General features: G+C 36.2%; 1 protein-coding gene across 1 annotated transcript in view; it reads right to left on the bottom strand.

Moving 5' to 3' along the window:
- Window positions 1-21,605, bottom strand: part of LOC136346988 (alkaline phosphatase-like) — a 256,494-nt gene that overhangs the window by 94,036 nt on the left and 140,853 nt on the right. Inside the window, exons 3-4 of the mRNA XM_066296587.1 lie at window positions 19,067-19,290; window positions 11,631-11,805 (exon numbers count right to left, since the gene is read on the bottom strand). Of these exons, the coding sequence (XP_066152684.1) occupies window positions 11,631-11,805; window positions 19,067-19,290 (399 nt within the window). The remainder of the gene's footprint in view (window positions 1-11,630; window positions 11,806-19,066; window positions 19,291-21,605) is intronic.

The raw sequence follows: 21,605 nt of genomic DNA, 5'->3' as shown, positions 1-21,605 counted from the left end.
TTGCGCTGACGAGCCCTAACCTTTCTTTTAATCAAGTTTCGTAAATATTCTACAGGGTTCAGGTCTGGTGAATAAGCAGGCCAAGTTAAAACTCTGATCCCCTCCGCTTCCAAGGTATTTTTCGCGACTCTACTGGTATGCGGTGGGACATTATCGTGCATAAATAAAAAAAATCTCTTCAACAGCACCCCTCCGAGTCGTTATTATTAGTTGGAGCATCAAATCCACGTACCTCGGTCCAGTTAAGGTGGGTCGAACGGGAATTAAGGGAGTTTTTTCTCCTATCGTAATGCCGCCCCGAAGCGTTAGTGTCCCCCTTTACATTTCGGGACAGATCGGGCAGTTTGGATCCTGGCTTGCCTTCCACGGCCTCTTAAAATATGGAATCGCCGATCATCAGACCTAAGACCAATTCTGGTTTCGTCCGAAAACTGGACGATTCGTCCATTGTTCAATTTTGGTGCTGCAAACACCAATTTAATCTATCACGTTTATGTTGTCTCGTCAATTCGGAGACTTTTAGCGGCTTTCGACTAAATAATTCTCTAGCTCGAAGTCGTTTTCTTATTGTTTCCACGGATACGCGCATCTCTGTCGTTTGTGGAAATTGCCTTTGAAGCTCTGGAATTGTTATCGTTGGATTTCTTCTGGCTATTTGCACTAAAAATCGGTCTTGATGTGTAGTGACGTTTTGGCGACTTCTTGGCCTGTTTTGCAACGTTCCTACTTCCAAGTAGCAGTTTTCAGAGCAACCCCTTGCGAAACCCCCACTGTACGGGCAACAGTTCTTTGAGGCATACCCAGCTCCATTAAGGCAATTTTTTCTTCCTCTCTGTACATCAGATAATCCCACAAAAGGCAGTTTAAAGCAAAAATTTCAAATGAGAAATCCTGAGACGTGCCTTCTAAATTAATAAAGTCCTTACTGCCGATGTACCGACACTAATATGTTATTGAATTAAACGTTGTTAATCAACAAATACAACCATTTTTCATTTGAATGCAAAAGCAAATCAGTAAAAATACCTTTCTGTAAAATACTGGGCGATTCCATATAAGTTTGATTGAGTGTACTCAGCAGTGTATTAGCAAAACAATCTTCCACATATTAAACCAGAGATTCCATAATATTGGAAATTATTAGAAGGTTTGATGTATAAAGGTGTCCGTGCGAATTATGACTGCCATAGATCATACAGTACGTGATCGAAAGGTTCGTAAAGGTCATATTGCTGATAAAGGTCTAATATATTGTAGGCCACTTATTTTAGGGATTTTACACCGATCCCACCTGAATATTTTTAAAGGAATAAAATAATGATTAGGTATTTGTGTCATTTGATGGCATGTCGACGTGTCACAACGCAGGCCTCTGGTTCTCAGACAATTTCTTCGTGAATCATAAGCATCGGCCATAGAAAGTGTCTAACCTGTAGATGCCTGAGTGTGCTGGATACAACGTTACAATTGACGTTGCAAATCTACAAAGTGACTTTATTTGGGGACCCAAAAAAAGGGATGGGGGTGTTGTGAATGCAATGGACTGGACGAGTGCGCAGGACCACCCCGAATTCGCAGATTCAGGGACGCTGTTGTTTGGTCAAATCGAATCAACCACCGATTAACAATAACCAGCACAATTTACTGAGCACCAACAATTTGAACGGTTTAACAAAACAAAGACCTTACAAACACTTTGTAACTTTTGTGTGTAAAGGCTAAAATACATACAGAGAACTGAAGAAGCTAAAAGTCCACAAGTGATTCCCCAAAGAACAGAGAGATTGATCATTTTTGAAACCTTATATACCTAGGTTTGTGATACGCCTGCATAGGCGCACCTAAGCTGGACGGTCATTACTGCTACATTTCCTACATCCACCCTCATAGCGTAACTAATATTAACGGTATAATTGGGATTTTATTAGAGGGTGGTAAGCACAGCAATAAGGGTCGCTTTAAGTGCTGGTAGATACAGAAGACGGCGGCAAAGTTTATTACAACGAAACTTCTTAACTTAGGAAAAATGCGCTCCCACATCTGTATTTATGGTAAAGGTAGCGGTAAACTGTCTAAAAAAAGGTGGTACACTTTATGGGGGTGGACCTGGGGTTTCCTACACACTTATCCTAGCTTAAACTCTACTTAGACCGATCACAGGGCTTAACAGAGGGTTATTTTAGAATTTGTTTTTCTTTGGATTTCAAAATATTATGATGCTTCAACTTCGAATATTCTGCATGTGATCTACAAAAGACGGTTTGTTTAAACTGCTCTCTCGGACCAAATGACTCATAAAATTTGTTATAATAATTAATATTTAATAATCCGGTATACTAATATAATACCGGAGCGAAGCTATGTCAAAAACTCATTTTTAGCGATCGAGACCAGAAATTCTCAGAATATTTTACATAGTTTACATACTCATCTTTGATACACCTTAGATTTAGTTTTCATTTTTATAACAATTTTCCCCTCTATTCTGAAGACTGAAAGCAGATTTGTCACCGAAACGTTGATAAGGTTCTTCGTCTGAGACCTTAGCAAGGAAGGAATTTTATTCCCCGTTAGTTTTAACTGAGAATAGAATGAATTTCTTCTGCTACAACAACCTCCACTCGTGCGTTGAGTTCTCTAACAAAATAAAGGAAAAGTGAGCAATGCAGATCAATCGTACACGAGAATTTTGACGAGTGTAAATGGTGATAATCCATGAATTCATAGTCTGCGATCGTAGTCTATGATCATATCCTACGATCATATCCTACGATTATGAGCGTAGACGTGCTGCAGCAATGCCAAGCGCCATCGTTCGACAAGTTTTGAATGCATTAAAGAGAAATGATTTTTCAATTTCTGTCATCATTTATTGAGTTTCGTCGTTTATCGTTGTTTTTATCGCGGTTTTTAACATGGTAAAAACTCAGATCAATTATTCCCCGTGCTACACATGGTTTCGATTTCCACACGCTAAAGACATATACGTGTGTAATTATCGAGTTTATTCAATATTAAACATGGCAGAATATGCTAGAATTTTTTTCAGATGATGATTTTCGTCTCAAAGCGAAATTATTCCCACTGCACGAACATAAGTGGATGATAAAAAAGGATACCGGGCCTTCGTTTCTTTTAGCTAAATCGCCGAAAGCTAAAACATCAAAGCAAAAAAAATGCGATTAAAGAGGAAAAAAGGAACTTGATTAAAAACATGCACAGCTCAATACCCGGCAAGTCAGCAACTATGTTAATACAAGTAGTACAAAAGTTGATGAGGTATTAGAATTTTAACGTGCGAAATGCCTTATTGTAAAAATTATATTGTAACGTATCCGTCAGGCCATCATTAGGGATATTTTCCATGATGATATATAGAGTGTTTTGTTTACTTTTAATAGCAAAAATAGAAAGGGCAAAACTAACGAATTCGTTACCACACGAGCGCCTCTCGTCCCTTCCAAATCTCATCTGCCTGTCCCTTTTCGGTCTCGACTTTTTCCAGATCTCGCGAGTCCTTCAAATCCGAGGGACAAGGTACCTGCTAGTCCCCCCGTTTCCCAAGAAAGCTCGCACACATGACCTCTCGATTGAGCCCTTGGCGGTAGCGACCTCGCTCGACAGTGCTTTGTCTTAAGATGGCCCTGTCGGCCTGCCCTTCGTCTTATTGTCAGCTCTTAATGTTACACTTTATAACTTAAGGACTAATAAATTTCCGACATATATATTATTGACAGTACAATGCAAGATGTCAGTTTGTACCTAATTTCAAATTGAAACTGCAAAATCACGAATGAAAGTATGTTTCTTATAGCGGACCTAATTTGTGTTGAGTGAAAATTCTATGCAAAAATGGCCTTATCTCTACAACCTTAGTATCGGGGAATAGCGTCATTTTGCGGTTTTTTATTGTAATGTTTGTTTCCTGTTCAATGTGGTTTGCTACGGTATAGCGAACACTAGTAGCCACCTATTATTATACCCAATGTTGGTACCCGCATCGCTGGTGAGATGAAAAACACTTCATTTCGATATGGCGTTAATCTATACAAGCAAAAAATATATAATTTTATCTAAAATAGAAGTTCGTCGGAATTTTTCAGAGACAGTTTATCTCTTATAAACACAGGATATTTACCAGGAATTCCATCAGTGCATATCGCAAATATTGCCACTATTCAAGCAGGATGTATATTATAAACAATATTTACATACCGAGTAAAAAATATTGCTCTAAAATAGAGGTAAATTTAAATAATATCGCTTTTATACTCTAAATATTCTATCAGGATTCGTATGGAGGCCTCGGTTCGGACACAACTTTCGCTTTTTTTTGTTTGTAACTTGATTCCTACACTAAAAAAGAATTTCAAGAATTTGAACAATTTTTGAACGTAGCCATCGTCGGAAGATCACCACCAGGGGAATTCAAAAGAGAAATGTGTCCTGGGAGCTCGCAATTGTCCAAACCGGACCGAACTTCTCAGTATGGTTTCCTTTCATCTAAGTTTAAAAAAGGGCCGGGTTGGCCCCAACTACCCCAACACCGACCTCGGAGTCAAACAGACCAGCATTGGACCGGCCGATAACATCGAAAACTATTATTTTCGACACAAAAACTACAGCAACAACAAAGCTACATCATCCAACACTTTTACAAATAATCACCGTCTTAACAAACATCACGATCTCTAGAGTGGAACTCGCAGTGAGGTGGGAAGAACTCGACTCAAACCGCCATCATCAACCAAGACAAGAACTTTTTTTTCAAAGCAAACGACGAGATCGAAGCTATTGAAACCCTTCAACTACTGATCAATCAAAAAGCGGCGACAACTTTCACACGGTTCCGTAATACTAACCTAAAACTAGTCTCAACTAACCGGAACTAACCAGGACATCAAACAAAGCATGTTTCCAGATAGCGCAATCGTACTCACAGAAACGGGCCTGGAAAGAGCAGATGACATATTTGTCAAAAATTTTGAAAAGCAGACCTTTAGGATCAGAATCTGCAAAAGAATCATCTCTTGGTAAGGAAATACACTGACTCTTATGATAAGAATTATAACGGGAAACCTTCCAAAATATTAGAAGTTAATGAACGAGACGACGGTTCACTTCTAGGGATGCTACCAGCCACCCTCACATTGATATCTCAAATGGTACCCCCCATCGAACGTCACATTATTGCAAAAGGAATTCAATTTCCCACGTAACTGTATCCAGAAAACTGAAATCAGTTAATGGAGTCGGGAGCTAGAAAGGAAATTGTTTACTATTGTAAATAGCTTATTGAAATTAAATAAATTCATTTTATTAAGTGCTCCAAATGTGAACTGTGATTAGCGAGACAATAATAAAATCTGCTTCGCGATAATAATAATAATAAATGGATAAATAAATGGCTCAATGAACGATATTCGAAAAAATGGATTGGCGGAAAAGGTACAGTAGAATGGCCAGCACGATCTCCAGATTTCAGTCCACTAGACTTTCTCCTGTGGGGTTATTTGAAACGTAAAGTATTTAGAACTCCTCTCAAAGTATTCAAAAATTCATAGATCGAATTTTCCTGCAACTTAACAATATTACTCTGCAAACTTTGGCCAATATTCGTGAAGAATTTGAAAAAGGACTTTATTATTGCCTCGCTAATAATGGCTCACATTCTGGAAACTTAATAATAATATGAATTATTTGATCTCAACAAGCTATTTCCACTAGTACACATTCTTCCTTCCAACTTTCGACTCCATTAACTGATCTCAGTTTTTGTGTGAGTTACATAGCAAATTGAATTCCGCATGTTGTGATGTGCCACTTTGATGGAGGGCACCATATGGAATATCAATGTGAGAATAGCTGGGGGTAAGAGGGTGACTAATGTAATTCTCTCAGATGTCAAATTAAACTTCCTCCATATATCTACAATAAATAGATGTACTTTTTATTATTTTAAATTTTCCTTCTAGTCAGGAGATATTTTGGGTGGTTCGCTTTCAAATAAACCCCTATATGGTATATATTCTATCATATATTATCAGTTGTGATTTTCGTATAGTGACAGGTATTCTCGTAGAAGTTCGACGTATGTCTGAAAGTTTTCGCAATAACTCGTAGAAAATGAATTGTTTCTTCCAATGCTACAGAGAGGAAAATTGTAAAGCGCCAGATCTTGGTAGTGTTTGGGTCAGTAGGCGCTTCATCGCGCTTTTCTCATCTAACTAAGAAAAAATACCTCAAAATAGAAATGAAAACGGTATTTACCTCTTGTAATAGATAATCAATAGAGTTTTTACGTGCTCAATGTTCGATAAGGAAAGTCTTAGACTGCAATCATGATCATTCAAAATCATCAGTTCCCTCGATACTTGTTTTCCATGTCCTCCATGTTTCTTTAATTGAAACCGCAAAAAAATCTGACAACGTCAGGTACCCTAAAACTGCAGTTAATATCGCGAAGCACTTCGATGTACAGGATGTCCCAGATCAAAGTGCAAATATTTTAACCGCGGTTTCTACTAATGAGATTAACAAACACGTATTTTTTCTCTTTATTCAAGGGTCTGTCGTTTAAGTTCTAGGGCTCTTTGAATCTGGGGCCCCATTTGGACGAAATAATTTATGTCGGAAGAGCCCTTCAACGGATTGTTATGAAATTTGGTGTACAAACATTTTTCGATCGTGGCTTTTCATAAATGAAACCATGCCAATGCCAACCAATGCCATAACATAGATTTAAGGGCCGGACTATGAGTATAGGGGCCCGTATTTATTTAACCGTTAAATATTTCGATCACGTGATTACATTACTTGATTGCACCTTTCATTTAGAAACTATTTTGTCTCTTGGAGATTTTCTGCAGAATGCGTCGTTTGACAGACTTTTGGACAAAAAAAAAATACGTGTTTGTTAATTTCATTAGTAGAAACCTTGGTTAAAATATTTGCACTTCGATTTGGGACACCCTGTATTCGATGCTGAAGTCTTCGCTCCTCCGTCCTTCATGTTGAAACTTTTATTATTGTTTATTTATATTTACGCAGTATATCGACAACAATTTATTATTTAGGATATTCCATGATGAATCTTAATATGGGTGAAGTCACGCTTGTTTCAGTCAAACCGAAGGGCTTAACCAACGCCTGGAAGAACTCCTGAGATATGTTTTCTTCTACAACAAAGACTCTACAGTGATGTCTCCTTCACACAAACCCGCCGGATACTTCAGGAGTTTTGACAAATGTTAATTTTAACATTTTAAATTTGTGTCAGTTTCAGTGATATCCCGACAGTCAGTTTTATTTTTCCAAGCCGAGTTCTGTGATTGCAGGCTGAACGCTCCGACTATCAATCGATCTCTTTCCAACTTGTTAAGAATGATAGCGAAAAGTGAATTAAAAGTTTTCTAGAGCTTTTCCGAGCTACACTGCTTGCGCCTCCATTTCCTCGTCGAAATTCTAAAATCAAATTTTTAGCCAATATTTTAGCGACAACGAGGAACCGCTTCCTGCAAGAGGTAAGTTCAAGTTGTTGGAATAAATCCCCCATTCTTCGCTTTATACATTAACATATTGCTTGAGCTTGGAAAAACCAAATAAGGGTAGCTACTTATGGAAAGAGTTACGTTGGAATTCGAAGGAAAATCCTTAATAATAATTCTTTTAAACACCGCGCATGGCTTTGTTCCAAGTGAGAAATAGCCACAGTTCGTTTTGCATGTGGTGCTGAAGCTCAGTCAGCTCTATTCCGCCTTCAGGCCTGAATTCATAGTTAGTTGTTCATAAAGTAACTAGTAATGAAGGTACCTCGAAGTCAATGCGGATGTTTCCTAAACGATCTTCTTTCTTTGTTGAATCATCTGCTGTGCCAAACCGGAATGAAATGAATATTGTAACGCAGGTTGTACTACTTTTGGAGTTATCGTTTAGTCGTTATTGGGTTATTCATAAGCTCTGCTCATTTCAGCGATGACGCATTGTGCCCGGCAAGTAAATTTCCAATGATAAAATTAGTAGAACCGTTCATATACAGGGTCTTTGGTAGTTCGATGGATTGCTTTGGGGACCTGACAGGGTATGAAGTAAGAAACAAATTCGACTCTTACATGCACGTTCCAAAACTCAATAGTTTTTGAATTATTTTGATTTTGATTTTTTTTATATTCGCTCTTAATGACTTCGGAGTGATTTTTCAAAAAAATCTTTTTTGGATTTTTTGCTCTCGTTACTCGATTGGTTGCCCAATACTATAATCTTTCGAGTGGAATAAAAGATGTCCAGAATCGTTTGGATTATAGTATATAGAGATTTTAAATAAATACTTTTATAAAATAATTTTTGAAGATCAGCTACTCAGCTTTTTTTAAGTTTTTTTCCAAAAATTTTCAAGGTAACATGCGGGCGAATTATTTTGAAAACTTCCTCATTTCAAGAGTTTGTCAATAAGGTACTACGTGTTGAGGAAATCAACGCTGGCTCCAAAAAAAATCAGAAATCATCAAAATGTCGAAAAAAACAGTTACAAAACCTGCTACACAAGTAACAATGATATTTATTTAAATTTGTTTTGCAATTAAAATTTATTCTTATTGTGTAAGATATTGTTCAAAATGATGCCCTTTTGTTTTAATACACGCACATGCACGTTTTCTGAATTTTATTCGGATCACCTTGGTCGAAAAATTTCACTTAAGCACACCGCAGCTTCTGGACTACACTCTGTCATTTCTTATTTTCGTTGCATTTCTCCAGCATAAACTAGCCCCTTCGTCCTGTCTCATACGTGAAAGTCCAACGGGGTTAAATCTGGACTCCTTGCAGGCCACTGTATGAAACTTCCTCTTCCGAGTCATCGATTCGAAAAACTTGGTTTAAGGAACTCCCTTACAATTCGACAATAATGTGCAGGACACCCGTCATGCTTAAATATAAAATTGTCACGAATAGTGAGTGTTACACGTCCAGAAGCGGTGGGAGTTCGTTCATAAGGAACGCTTCGTATCTTTCCCCATTTAAAATATCCGGCAGATAATGAGGTCCTATTAGGAGATTGTTTAGTGCGCCAAGCCACACATTAACACTGAACTTTCTGTATGGTAGTTAGGCGTTTTAGTTAAACGTGGATTCTCTTCACTCCAGTAATGAGCTTTATGGTAGTTGGTTATTCGTTCTTGATCGACTTTGGATTCGCCGGTCCATAAAATTCTTCTGAGAAAAGTTGTAAAAATTGCAAATTCATCTTATGTGCTGATGTGGAAGACGAAACTTCCCTCAGAAGAAATTTGTGCACCGCGGAAACCACTTTTGATACAAAAGGAATAACCAACGATTGTAAACCAGTACGTGTATTAGTAGAGGGTATCATTTTCCACAATACCTTAAGTAATAAGGATAAATTTTGATTTTTTTGTAAAACAAATCTAAATAAATATAATTTTTGTTGTCATTTTTGTAGCATGTGTTGTTACTGTTTTCGCGACACTTTGATAATTTGTACTTCTTTTTAGAACCACCTTTGATTTCTTGACCATGAAATAGTCCATTGAACAGCCATTGAGATGAGGAAGTTTTTAAAGTAATTTGCATGCATGTCACCTTTAACATTCTTGGAAGAAAAACTTGGAAGCAGTCGAGTAGCTGATTTTCAAAAATTACTTTATAAAAGTGTTTACTCAAAGTCTTCACATAATTCAAATGTTCCACGACATTTTTCATTCCACATGGAAAATTATTATATTGTTGGACAAGTAGTCGGGTGGTAAGAGTAAAAATCATAAAAAGGTTTTTTGAAAAATCACTTCGAAACCATTAAGAGCCAATATAAAAAAAAAATTAATCAAAATAAGTCAAAAACTATTGAGTTATGGAGCCTGCATGTAAGAATCAAATTTGTTGATTACCTCATGCCCCGACACCCTCCTAAAGGGATGCATCGAATGACCAAACACCCTGTATAGCGAATATAACTTCACTTTGCCGATGCATTTCGAAATTGCGTGCCACCACCCAAATATAATTTTATGTAGGTCGGTTTATATAATTCTGTTAAGGTACATGAGGCTGTATTTCGTAAAGACCTCGGTTATGCCTCCTAGAAACTCGAGATAAATAAATTCCATGAACATGCCATATATCATACATTTTCCAGGAAAATTACAAGATTGCTTCGATTTAACTTGTATGGCACGGGATATTTTCCAATTCGCATCTGCTCCTAATATTCGAAAAACCACTTAGATTTATTTTGAGGCGTTTTGAATGATTTATTTGGCCGCAAACTTTTGAGATTTTTATGAAAAGATTTTCCAGCAAACGCAACTGAAATTACGTATAAGCAAGTAATTTGAAATTGCGTTCGTGTTTCAATGCGTATGTAGATATATATAAAAAATTTCGTGAACAAGTTTTTTCCATTCAAAGTTACTGTTTTTGTGCAATTCGGATATTAAATGTTTTCGATTTTTTTTTAAATTCGTTTCAGGAACTGCACGAGCAGACAAAATTGCCACAGTATTGTCACCTCCAATACCTCATCTTCTAGTCTTAATCGTGTGAAAATATATTTCAAAACGTGCTTTGCATCTTGGAGACAAGAATAAGAGACTAAAGAACCCTAAAATTTTTTGAGCAACAAGAACACGTACGTAAAATATATTTACTAATACGAAGAAGTGGGTGCACAATGTAATTTCTTCCTCGTTTTCGTGCCGCTTCACAATCTAGCGATTTCATGAAATCGATCTTAGGAACCTTTAATAAGGCTGTTAAAAGAATCTCTGGGAGCATTTGAAATCTAATGTTCAGGCAAAAAGAGCATAGAAACTACTTCACAAATACTTGTAAAGGTTTCAGTTCGATGATACGTAGATAGCAAAGTTTAAAATTTTTTATAATTTGTTTTTTTTTTAATTTGCTAAAAACAAATAATTTTAACCAAAACTTAGTGTTTGGAAGCTTTCCAAAATGAGAAATTCCATTCTTGAAACCTTTAATACAATTTGAAGGGATTTTGTAGTCAATGCCTTGCATACATTTAAGAAATTACCAATTTTTATGACATGTGTGTTTAGGTTTTTCATGCTACTAGTATTTTTTTTAGATATTGGTAGGTACAAAAATATGTCTTAAAAAAGTTAACCAGAGTATAGCGGGCGGATCGCAGAAGTTAAGGGATAACTTATAAATCCAATAATTAAGTGAAACTGTTCTATAATTGGTATTTTAGAAAAGAAAATAAAAGAACAGCCTTCCTGCTGTCACTTATAGTGTAGTTTCGGCTAATAAAAAGCCGTCCCTTGATGTGGTCCATCCCTTATTGCGGCCGAAAGGGTCAAACCCGAAACAAAAGCCCTTCCATCTGACATGCCGTATTATTATATAAATTATAATTCAGCTCATTTTCCTGGAGCTCATCACTGATAATTTCAAAAACTTTATTCAAAACGTCGTAAGCCTTTTTTTAATACTAAAAAAAATAATTAATTTCAACAATTTATATATATATAAAAAAAAAGATTTCGCAGACATATTTATGAGAACTTGTTTTCTTGCTTTGACTCAGGGAATATCTTAAATGTGCACCATGTTTAGGAACATCCTGTATAATAAATTTCTACTATAGTTACCTGATTCTTGCGCCCAATCTATCAATGAGGGCACCCTGGAGGAGAAACTCGAAAAGCAGTTTTCGAATCTGCCTCTTGCGTCCAGGCCCACTGTTTCGAAGTTCGTTTTGACCCCGCACATTAAGGCAGTGGCGCACGCGGAGGATTCGCCTACTTGGGCATCCATGTTGTATGTCTAAAATTACAAGAAAAAATTACGTGGACACAAATGAGTTGAATAGATGAATGTTCATGATATTGTTACAGTCCTACATACTTTTATTTACTATAAAATCAGGCATATGATACGCGATTAAAATATGAGAACATTTATCGTGAAACTGGATTTATTTGTGAATTATTATCTGATTTCGTTTTAGTCCAATTACCAATTTTCTTTTGAAGAATAAAATTTTTCTTTAGATAATTATGGAGCGGTTGAATTCTTATTGGAGACACTCTCTATTGTTTTATTTATGAACTCGCTACGAATTTTTTTAAAAATTTCTTACAATACTGATTCTAAATTCCAATTTTTGACTGTTTTGAAAGCTCGTGTGTTTCAATTGGGCAAACATAGTGCGAAGGGTGCTAAATACTCCGTTTGAATCTTTAAAAGCCGAAAATTGGGAACGACTTAAGGCAGTCTCATGTATCGGTTTCAACTGCCCCTCGTATCTACTTAATAAATAGATCCGCATGCGATTTTTACACTAAGATGAACAACTGAAGAAGTTATAATCGATTATTATTTTAAATACGTTTTACATTCATCAACTATGAATTATGTACATTCACAGAAAATAAACAACGTTTAGCTGTTGGGTCTTTTCTGGATCATAGAGAAGAGGGAAAAATTAGATCAACAAACGGAGACGGTCTTGAGCAAGAGAAATATTTAAAAATGGGAAATAACAGCCGCGTTATGACAACTTGCTCCACGAAATCCTGCCAATCCTGCAATAATGCAGACTCTATCGGTATTTTTTCACTTTCTTCCTAGTGGTTACTTCAGAATATTTTGTACAAGGTGTCTCAAAACAACCGGGCGAAGCTATAAATCAGTTATTTGTGAAGGAATTTTGCTAAACCAAAAGCCAAATAAAACTGTATTTTTCAGACTGTTAAGTAACATCAAACTTGTAATGTTTTATTTAACTCAACTTCTCCAATTTCAGGTGTCAACTTCGGAATTTAAAATAGAGCTCTGTATTTTGTTAATATTTTTTGATATGCAAAATCTTTCTGAATACAATGATGTATCACAAATTAATGTTAACACAATTTTTAACGGAAAAAAATTGAACGATATGAGTTATATCGCCATCTCTATCCTAAATTTAAACATCGTGAGTTATGTAGCCATCTTCATCTTCGTGGGGCCATCTACGTTATCGTGCGGTCATCGACGTTTCCTTCCATCTCATCCTATTGAATTTTCCCGCGCAAAGACGTCTGGTTCCAAGGGCAAATACCGCCCATGTGGTACCCAACGAGAACGGACACGATAAAAACGCCCATAAGCATGGAAACCACATCACTTTTTCTCAGAACTTTCCACGAGCAGTTATGCTGCAAGCGTGATCATTGTAAATTAGTTCTTCAGTGCAATAAGAATTAGTGGTGTTATTGGCGACAATTGTCAAGTGTCAATATCAGTTTAAATGATTTAAAAATGAACAGTGTATTTACCGATATGCTTGAACCATATTTTCAAAGCAATAAGAAGGTAAAGTAGCACGTCTTTACTTTAATCGTTTTCCTAATAAAGAACTGCCTAGTTGCAATAAACTTAATGGGTCAGAAGACAACTGACGATCCTATGGATCTCTTAAAAAGTGAGTGAAAATGATTGCACAAGTTCGGTGAAAATGCAGAACTCAACGCATTGTTCGGTGTTGAAGAGAATCCAAAAACATCAGCAAGAGAAATTGTCAAGGTACTGAAGCACTTTTCTCTTATTCCTTCTGGCTGAGCGTCACATGGGCGCCACTGGTCCATGGCGCCAGGCACCTTTGCACAAAATAATATCCAGTGACGTACATACGTAGACGGCCCCACGACGATACAGATGGTTATCTGTATAACTCATAAAGTCCACATTTAGGACACAGATGGCTCATGTTGTTCAAAATTTTCCATTTGGTTCAGTTAAAAATTGTTTCAACATTGATCCGTCATTCATCATCGAATTCAGAAAAGAAATTTCTAACAAAAAATGTTTGAACAAATGTAGAATTGACACGTGAAGCAAAAGAATTCGAGTTCCAAAAATCGACATTGCCGCCTGAAAAATATAATTTTTATTGATTTTTAATTGATCAAAGTTCGCTCCTCAATAACCGGATTGCGGCTTCGCCCGCGCTTTTGAAACGCCCTGTATATCGAACGGGTCCCGCACGCATATCAATGTAGTGAGGACATACATGAGCGCAACACTCGGAACGAGTGCAAGCTGGTGCCGGTTTATTTTAGGCCGTTGAGGTGTGAGGATGGCCCTGGATAATAGACACTTCCTCAACATGCTTTTCCCATTGATTGAAGATTATTTAGCCTCCTATATTACATGGTATATTGAGCCTCCTATTGGCCAAATAGACGTTACAAGAACTACAACAGCTTCAAAAATTCTGGATGTGACAGTTTCAGGTGCCAAATAACAATAATGCCTCTCTGTATTAAAAATCCCTTCAGTCGATGCTTTTAGCATTCAGTGTCAAATTCAATTTCTCGCCTCTTTTATCATTTCCAAGGCTGGAAAATATTTGTCCGTATATCAGACGGTAAATGTAGCTGACTGCAGTGACAAATTTATTTTACTCTACTCCATACGAGGATGAAATATGGAAAATATAATTCTTTGCTACACTCATGCTGTCTACTTTTAAATGAGGTCCATCGAGATTTTAAAATTAGGTTTATGCACGTATATCTTGCGGTTGATTGAGAGACATATTGTATGAACCGCGTATATCTCATGTTTGGTTCGCAAATAGTAAATCACTGTTGAATAACGTCACTATTTCATTAACAGGGAATAGCGAAAATTAATTATTTTGCGAAGAGTTCTGTTGCAATTCCATTATCGGATGGTAATCTGGTTGCCGCGAGCTGCAGCGAACTTTCGTGAAACTTCGATTGACCTTAGTTAATTTTCCACTGGCCTAAAGAGTATTTGTTAATATTTCCTCGGATGCATGTGACAATTCCTATTTAGAAAAAGATAATTGAGAAGTTCTAGGGACAAATGAAGAAATTAACGAATAAAGAGAGAGGACAGAACTCAAAAACGATATAAAGAGAGAGAGAGAGAGAGAGAGAGAGAGAGAGAGAGAGAGATTTTCAGTTTTTGTACGTTTTTGTTTCCCACCGGTTACTTATGCAACGATGAGGAAATAACTTTATTTCCCATGCCTTCGTACTGTTATCAGGCAACGAAGCAAAACAAACGACCATGAACAGCTGGGCCGACATATAAGTGGCAGGTTTAGGGTATTTTGAAGAGTATTTCATTTTTCACAAATTGTTCTAGTCGCAGAATATTCATCAAATACAACTTGCACAAAAGACTATTTAATACTCATAGGACGTACCTCCCTAGCCCGCGGCTTGCGCGCAAATGTGTTACCCGTAGAATGCGTAACACGCTCATTGTATAATACTCTATTTTGAAACTCGTGTGAAAAATTATTTTTCTAGATGGTTCACGTCTCAAAACGATCAGTGTAATAAGTTGTAGTTGTGCCTTTTATCCCATTCGTGATCATCACCTAAAATATTTGCTGGCCACGCGTGAACCCAACGGGCTGCATGTTAACTGAAAGAAGTGTGTGTCATACTGTCATTAATTGTGATATACAGGTTGTAACTTAAGCGATGTCATTAATTTTACGGGGTCATTCCTGGTCATATTTTATGAAAAAACGTTCTTATAAACATGTGTCCCAACTTGCGTCACTTTCGAGATACTGGGTGTGAAAGTTTTATTAGGAAATCGAGTTTTTATTAATTATTCAAAAAGCTTTGCGCCAGTTTTAATGAAACTTTGCATGTTTGTTAGCATTAATAAGGGTCTACTTTTGGTGTTATTACATTTTAAATAATAACTCCAGTGGCGTCGCAGTTAGTTACTTGATTGATATTTATAGTGGGATTATTGTACGCCACTGTTTTTTCTGAAACTGATATTCGTATCAGACTAAACAATAAAAAATACAAATTGCTTGTCCTTTGACTTTTTTTTGTATCTGGCTTAATATTTGGTATTTTTAAGATTTAAGATGAAAACAAGTTTGAATAATTAATAAAAGCTCGATTTTTTAATAAAACTTTGACACTCTGTATCTCGAAAATGATGCAAGTTGGGACACATGTTTATGTGAACGTTTTTTCCTAAAAATGACAAGGAATCACTCCTTAACATTAATGACATCACTTAAGTTACACCCTGTATATCACAATTGGTGATAGTGTGACACACTTCTTTCACTTAACATGCAGTCTGTCGGATTCACACGAGGCCAACAATTTAATTAATGGCATCGCTTAAGTTACGCCCTGTATAATACACGATACATAATACGACAAAACGAGAAAGTAATTAGCATCTGTCCTTACTAGATTAATTTCTCGTTTTGGCAAGTGGCATAGAATTGTCCTGTTCTTGTTCCATATCAAAATTTCAAAAAATTCCCCATGCAATGTTGCATATTTGTTATTTTTCTATTATATTCAAATTGCCCAAAACTGTTATAAATACGAACGTCCTTAAGCCCACCTGAACGATCGTTACGATTTACTCCTTTGGTATTAATTTGAAGAATTTGATATTGTACGAAGACAAAAGTTTTATTTAATATTGTCGAATTTGCCTCAGTACAGTGAATTACTTACCCTAATTTGGTTGTGGAGCTTCCTGTCAAATTCAATTACAAAAATACATCCACGTAAATCGAACGGCACCAAATTTTCATTAAGTAATGCCAAACTCTGCAAACCAAATTTGGAAAATAAATTTGGTGTTAGATATTTTTAATAAAAGAACTAGATACCGCAATAGAAGATGCAATAAAAGACCAATTTCATGTTAAATCAATAAGTCCGTAAAATTCACTCCTTGACGATAAACGCCCACCAGTGCACGTAGACGACAGTGGTTACCTTACAAGGGGATAGTGTAAGTTAAGATATAAAATTGTTATGTGGAAAACAATATCAATTCAATCAAGTGTGGTGTACACAGGGAGGAAATTTCGATGTTTAAATAAATCTCGGTAACTATAGTAGATAGAGGAAAGCGAGTAGGAAGCCCTCGATGCGTTTTTGCAGTATTCATGGGAAGTTCGATTTTGACTGGTTTGTATGTAATTTTGGTAAAATGCTATGATCAGTTATTTACGAAACACAAGTTGCATCATTTCCCAGCACTTGGACGTCGATTAAACGTATGAATATTGAAAATCGAATTTACGCCCTAAAGAGATTTTTTTCGAAGTTGCTGAGGATCACTGCTAATTTTCTTCTACAGTTAGTCGTTTATGTATGCGCAAAACAATTTTCTCTTAATCTAAAAAAAAAAAATGATTTATGAGACGTTTTCTTTCGAGATATAAATTGAAATATGCAATTTTGCATTGTCGAGTTACTTTTATTTTTTATCAAGCATTCTAACACATCATATTTTTCACCCCGAACATTTCACCTATTCACGACTGGTAACTAATATTTGAGAAATATGCGTCTTTTGCCCGGTGGAATTTTGGAATTTTGAATACGCGTAGGAAATTTAATCCTGTAAAATCGAAATAGTTCTGTGAGCACGAATTAAGAATTTAACATTTCTAAGAGTGAATAAGCAGCGAATTACGTTGCTTCGCAAAATCCCAACTTTCCTCTATTTGATTTTATTCCCCGTTTCCGCTACTGATTTCAAAGATAATATATTTTCCAAACTGAGATCGTTGCAAAAACCAGCCATTGGTCGTCCAATAGTTCCGCAAATGTTCAATTTTTTTTTAAAGCTGATATGTACTAATCAAGGTGATGACCCAACAACTCGGACTAAGGAGAATTTATTGACTGACCGACATTGAGCACCGTGAATGGAACTGTGTTGCAGGAGATATATCGGGGATTGTGTAGTGAACGGCTGGGTGGCGCAGGGGGAACGCGGGCTTACTCGCACCAATTTAAGTGCGAGTTCCAGGTCCTTTTCAAAAATACAGACACAACATTTAGAGTTTTACTGGAACGGGTCGACTTTTTGAGTGCTAAAATTTAAACATCTGGGTGTCAACAGGATGTCCCGTTACTAACTCCCTCCGTAACATTTATATTTTTGATTTTAGAGAAAAGTGGTTTATAAAAAAAATTAAGGTTTTTATCTACACATTTGAACGCATTTTATTTTATATATTCAGCGTGGCTGACTAAACTTGTATTTCATTAAATAGGACATCCTGTATATTAAAAAAAAATTTATACTACGTCAAGACAATTTCAAAGATATTTAATAGATTAAATATAAAAAAAATAGAAGTGGAATGCAGCAACATGCCATTCCGCCGTTCAACGTCGAAACATCTAAATATGTATATTTAAAAGGCTTTCGGGAATTTCGTTTCTCATTCCATGAAGGACCACAACGCAAAAACCAATTCCTATAATATCATAAAACTCCAAGAATACCGCAACATTTTAACGTAGCAAGTATGTTTATTTTATTATTTCCTTTAGCCCGACTTTAGCTCCCTTGGCACATATTTACGTTTAACTTCAAATTTTTTTTTGCACATTCTAAATTTTTGAATAGCGACGTGGCTGAAGCTGGTGTAAATCCCCACTCGCTAAACATGAATAGTCAAAATCTGCTTAATACTTATTGGGTTTTTTCAAAACCTGCTAGAGGTAAACTGTTTTCTGTAGAAACTGCATCCTGAATGGGAATTCACCCACTTACCTAATAAGTAACCAAACAGATTTTTTTTTCTTTGAACGGGACGTATAGCATTGTTAAGCTTAAACAGTTTTGCCGTAGTTTTAAACGATCAAAAAGCCATACCGAAGCGACGTAAATAATTTGATATTAGAAATTACGTTGGGACGTGTCAAAATTGAAATAAAAAAGATATTTTGAGACGAATTCGGCTTGCAAGTAGTACCCTATTGGTACGTCGAGTTGGTGTTTTTTCCTTATATATATTTTCATAAATAAAACGAGGAAATAACAGTCCAATGTGAGGTACCACGCGTCTACCAATCGCCAGGCCGAAATCGCCTTTAGCGGCACGTTTAGCGCGCCAACGCACATGGACGGTGTCCTGTCCGATGCCTTTTCACTCGCATTCGACTGTGTCAGCTCTAACTTCTAACTAATAAACTAAATGGTTAAAGTCAAGGGATTTAGTTCATGTCAAATTACATTACGATACTGATAAAATAGGGTTATTTCTATTTACCTTTGCTAAAGCTACTGCTGGGAAAGTATCCCACGCGAGCTCATGATCTTCCCCACTATTCCCCATTCGTTGCCCTCTGAGAATTCTTGAAGCTGTCGTCGTTGCCACCCCCATTCCATCGCCGACAAATAGAATAACATTTTTTGCGAATGATCGATGGTCTTCGGAATATTGCAGTCTTCTTCTTAGAGCTATTCTGGCTTGTTCGTACCAATATTCTCGATCTGGAAAAAACAAAATTCTCAGCTGGAAACGCAATAATCGGAACGAAGTTTTAAGCAGGTACATTAACGTTCGTTATCCAGGACTGCTGGTAATTTCGGTTTTTTTCACTTAATTGTAATCGATGCAATGAAGATGTGTTGTCAATTGCGCAGTTTACTGCCAGATATCAGAACTTCCTCATTACCAATGAGATTCCCGAAATATTCTTGTTTTTCGAACTCGGTAGGCGATTCTGAGTATATTCTATGGAGATCATCTAGTAAACATCATCAAGCAGTACCCGTAAATTTTAGATTTATATGCGTTCATGCAATGGAATCAGAAACACTTGAACACTAAGTGTACTCGTGCCTTTTTATTATAAATTGCTTTCAAATATATTATAAAATGTATCGATAATTTTCAAAGTACTTGTTATATAATATATGATTTGTTTGATTAATAATAATAATAATAATAATATTATTAATAATAATAATAATAATAATAATAATAATATTAATAATAATAATAATAATAATATTAATAATAATAATAATAATAATAGATCTTTATTTCATAAGAAATTACTATCGGCCAGTTGGTCTTTCTGCGCATGTTACAATTCATTGTGTAAAAAAACAAAATAAAAGGAGATGACACTGTATTTTCAATCCGGATAATGCCCCAACAGGGTCTTGGGAGGGGAGATGCATCGGGCTTGTCTTGTCTGTCTTCCTGTGCAAAAGGGATTGAGGTATGTCCCAGTTGTGAGTGTTCTTTTTCCATTTCGTTTGTAGTTGTAATAGTCTTTAGGTTATTTTAGTCATTTCTGTCCGTTCGTATAAGAACTCATCAAATTCGCCAACATCTACATGGAAATATGGTCTTTAATGACATAACAGCCATTGTAAGGTCACGAGCACGAATGGATGATGAAGAACCAGTCCTTTTTCATATTGGAAATAATACAAACGTGGATATCCGTTAAACTCCAAGAAATGCGGCAAGGAAATGTGGAGTTGGCCGCATTTTGAAGGTACACGAACTTCATCCTCTTCATTATCGATAAGCTAAGACTTTACAAGAACGAGATTTTGCCACTCGTGTTGCATGCTGTAATTGGATAATAGACAATCAGTGCAAATTGAATAATCAATCATAAACAAAGACAGAACAAAACAAAAGAGAAGATAAAAGTCAATTCACAAATAATGGAATTTTCAATTTTCATATCTTGCATTATTGGAGCGACGAAAATCCTCATGTAATAAGAGGGCACAATTTTTAACACAGGTTTTCCATAAATTTATGTGCCGGTATTGTCAACAACAAGTTAATTGGGCCTTTTGTTCTGCCCAAACGTCTAAATGCCAACATCTATTTGTTATTTTTACAAAACGTTTTTTTATGTTTACTTTGTGATGATGTTCCACCAAACGTGAGGCAAAATATGATTTTCCACATGGAGGGAGCTCCCGCACACTACGGAATAAATGTACGTGATTGGCTTGATGGTAATTATCCAGGAACGTAGATTGGACGAGGCCGACCTATTGTGCGGCCACCTCATTCACCAGATCTCTCGTATATGAATTTTCATCTATGAGACTACATGAAACAGATGGTGTATCGCTATGAAGTAAACAGGAAGGGAAATTTGATGGAGACAATTCATACGGCAACGCTTGCCATGAGGAAACGCTTACAACAATTTACCGTGGTTGACTCGATAATTAGATGTTCAGAAGCCTGATATGGACGAAATGGAAACCATTTTGAGTGATTTTTGTTGACATGTTAGTTTTATTACTTATTTAAAAATACACGTTAAGTTCAAAATTAATTTTAAGTGGTTTGGCCCGTAAAATAGATCATTATGAAAATAGTTTCTTGGCAGTGTAATACGGTGCATAAAAGTTGCATTTGTTTTTCTTTCAAAAACAGTATTTGGATGAAAAAATGTCAAGGGAGCTATTTCCTTCAGAATGGAACAGAGAATTAAACGAAATAATTCACTAATGAAAAAATCAGTAGCGTATTTTCTTCAAAAATGCTCGATGGCATCACGCTAGGCGCGCCACTGGTAGTACTAAAAATTCATTTTGCATCTCAAAATATTTGGCTTACGTTGCCATTGACACTATCCAAATTTGATAAAAATATCGAAAACGGTTTTGAAAAAAATTTTTTGGTTCTTCATATTTCATTTTAAAACCCTGTAATTCCGCAACGAAACATCTTGTCTTAGTCTCTATTGCTAACTCGGTACTTTTCGACGTAGAATTTATGATTAACGTATGGAGGTTCACTTTTGGGACATCCTGTATATGTC

The sequence above is a fragment of the Euwallacea fornicatus genome, chromosome 25 (genome assembly GCF_040115645.1).
Source record: "Euwallacea fornicatus isolate EFF26 chromosome 25, ASM4011564v1, whole genome shotgun sequence".
NCBI classification, from domain to species: Eukaryota; Metazoa; Arthropoda; class Insecta; order Coleoptera; family Curculionidae; genus Euwallacea; species Euwallacea fornicatus.
Note: the sequence above shows the minus strand (reverse complement) of the source record. Positions and strands in the feature narration are given on the sequence as shown.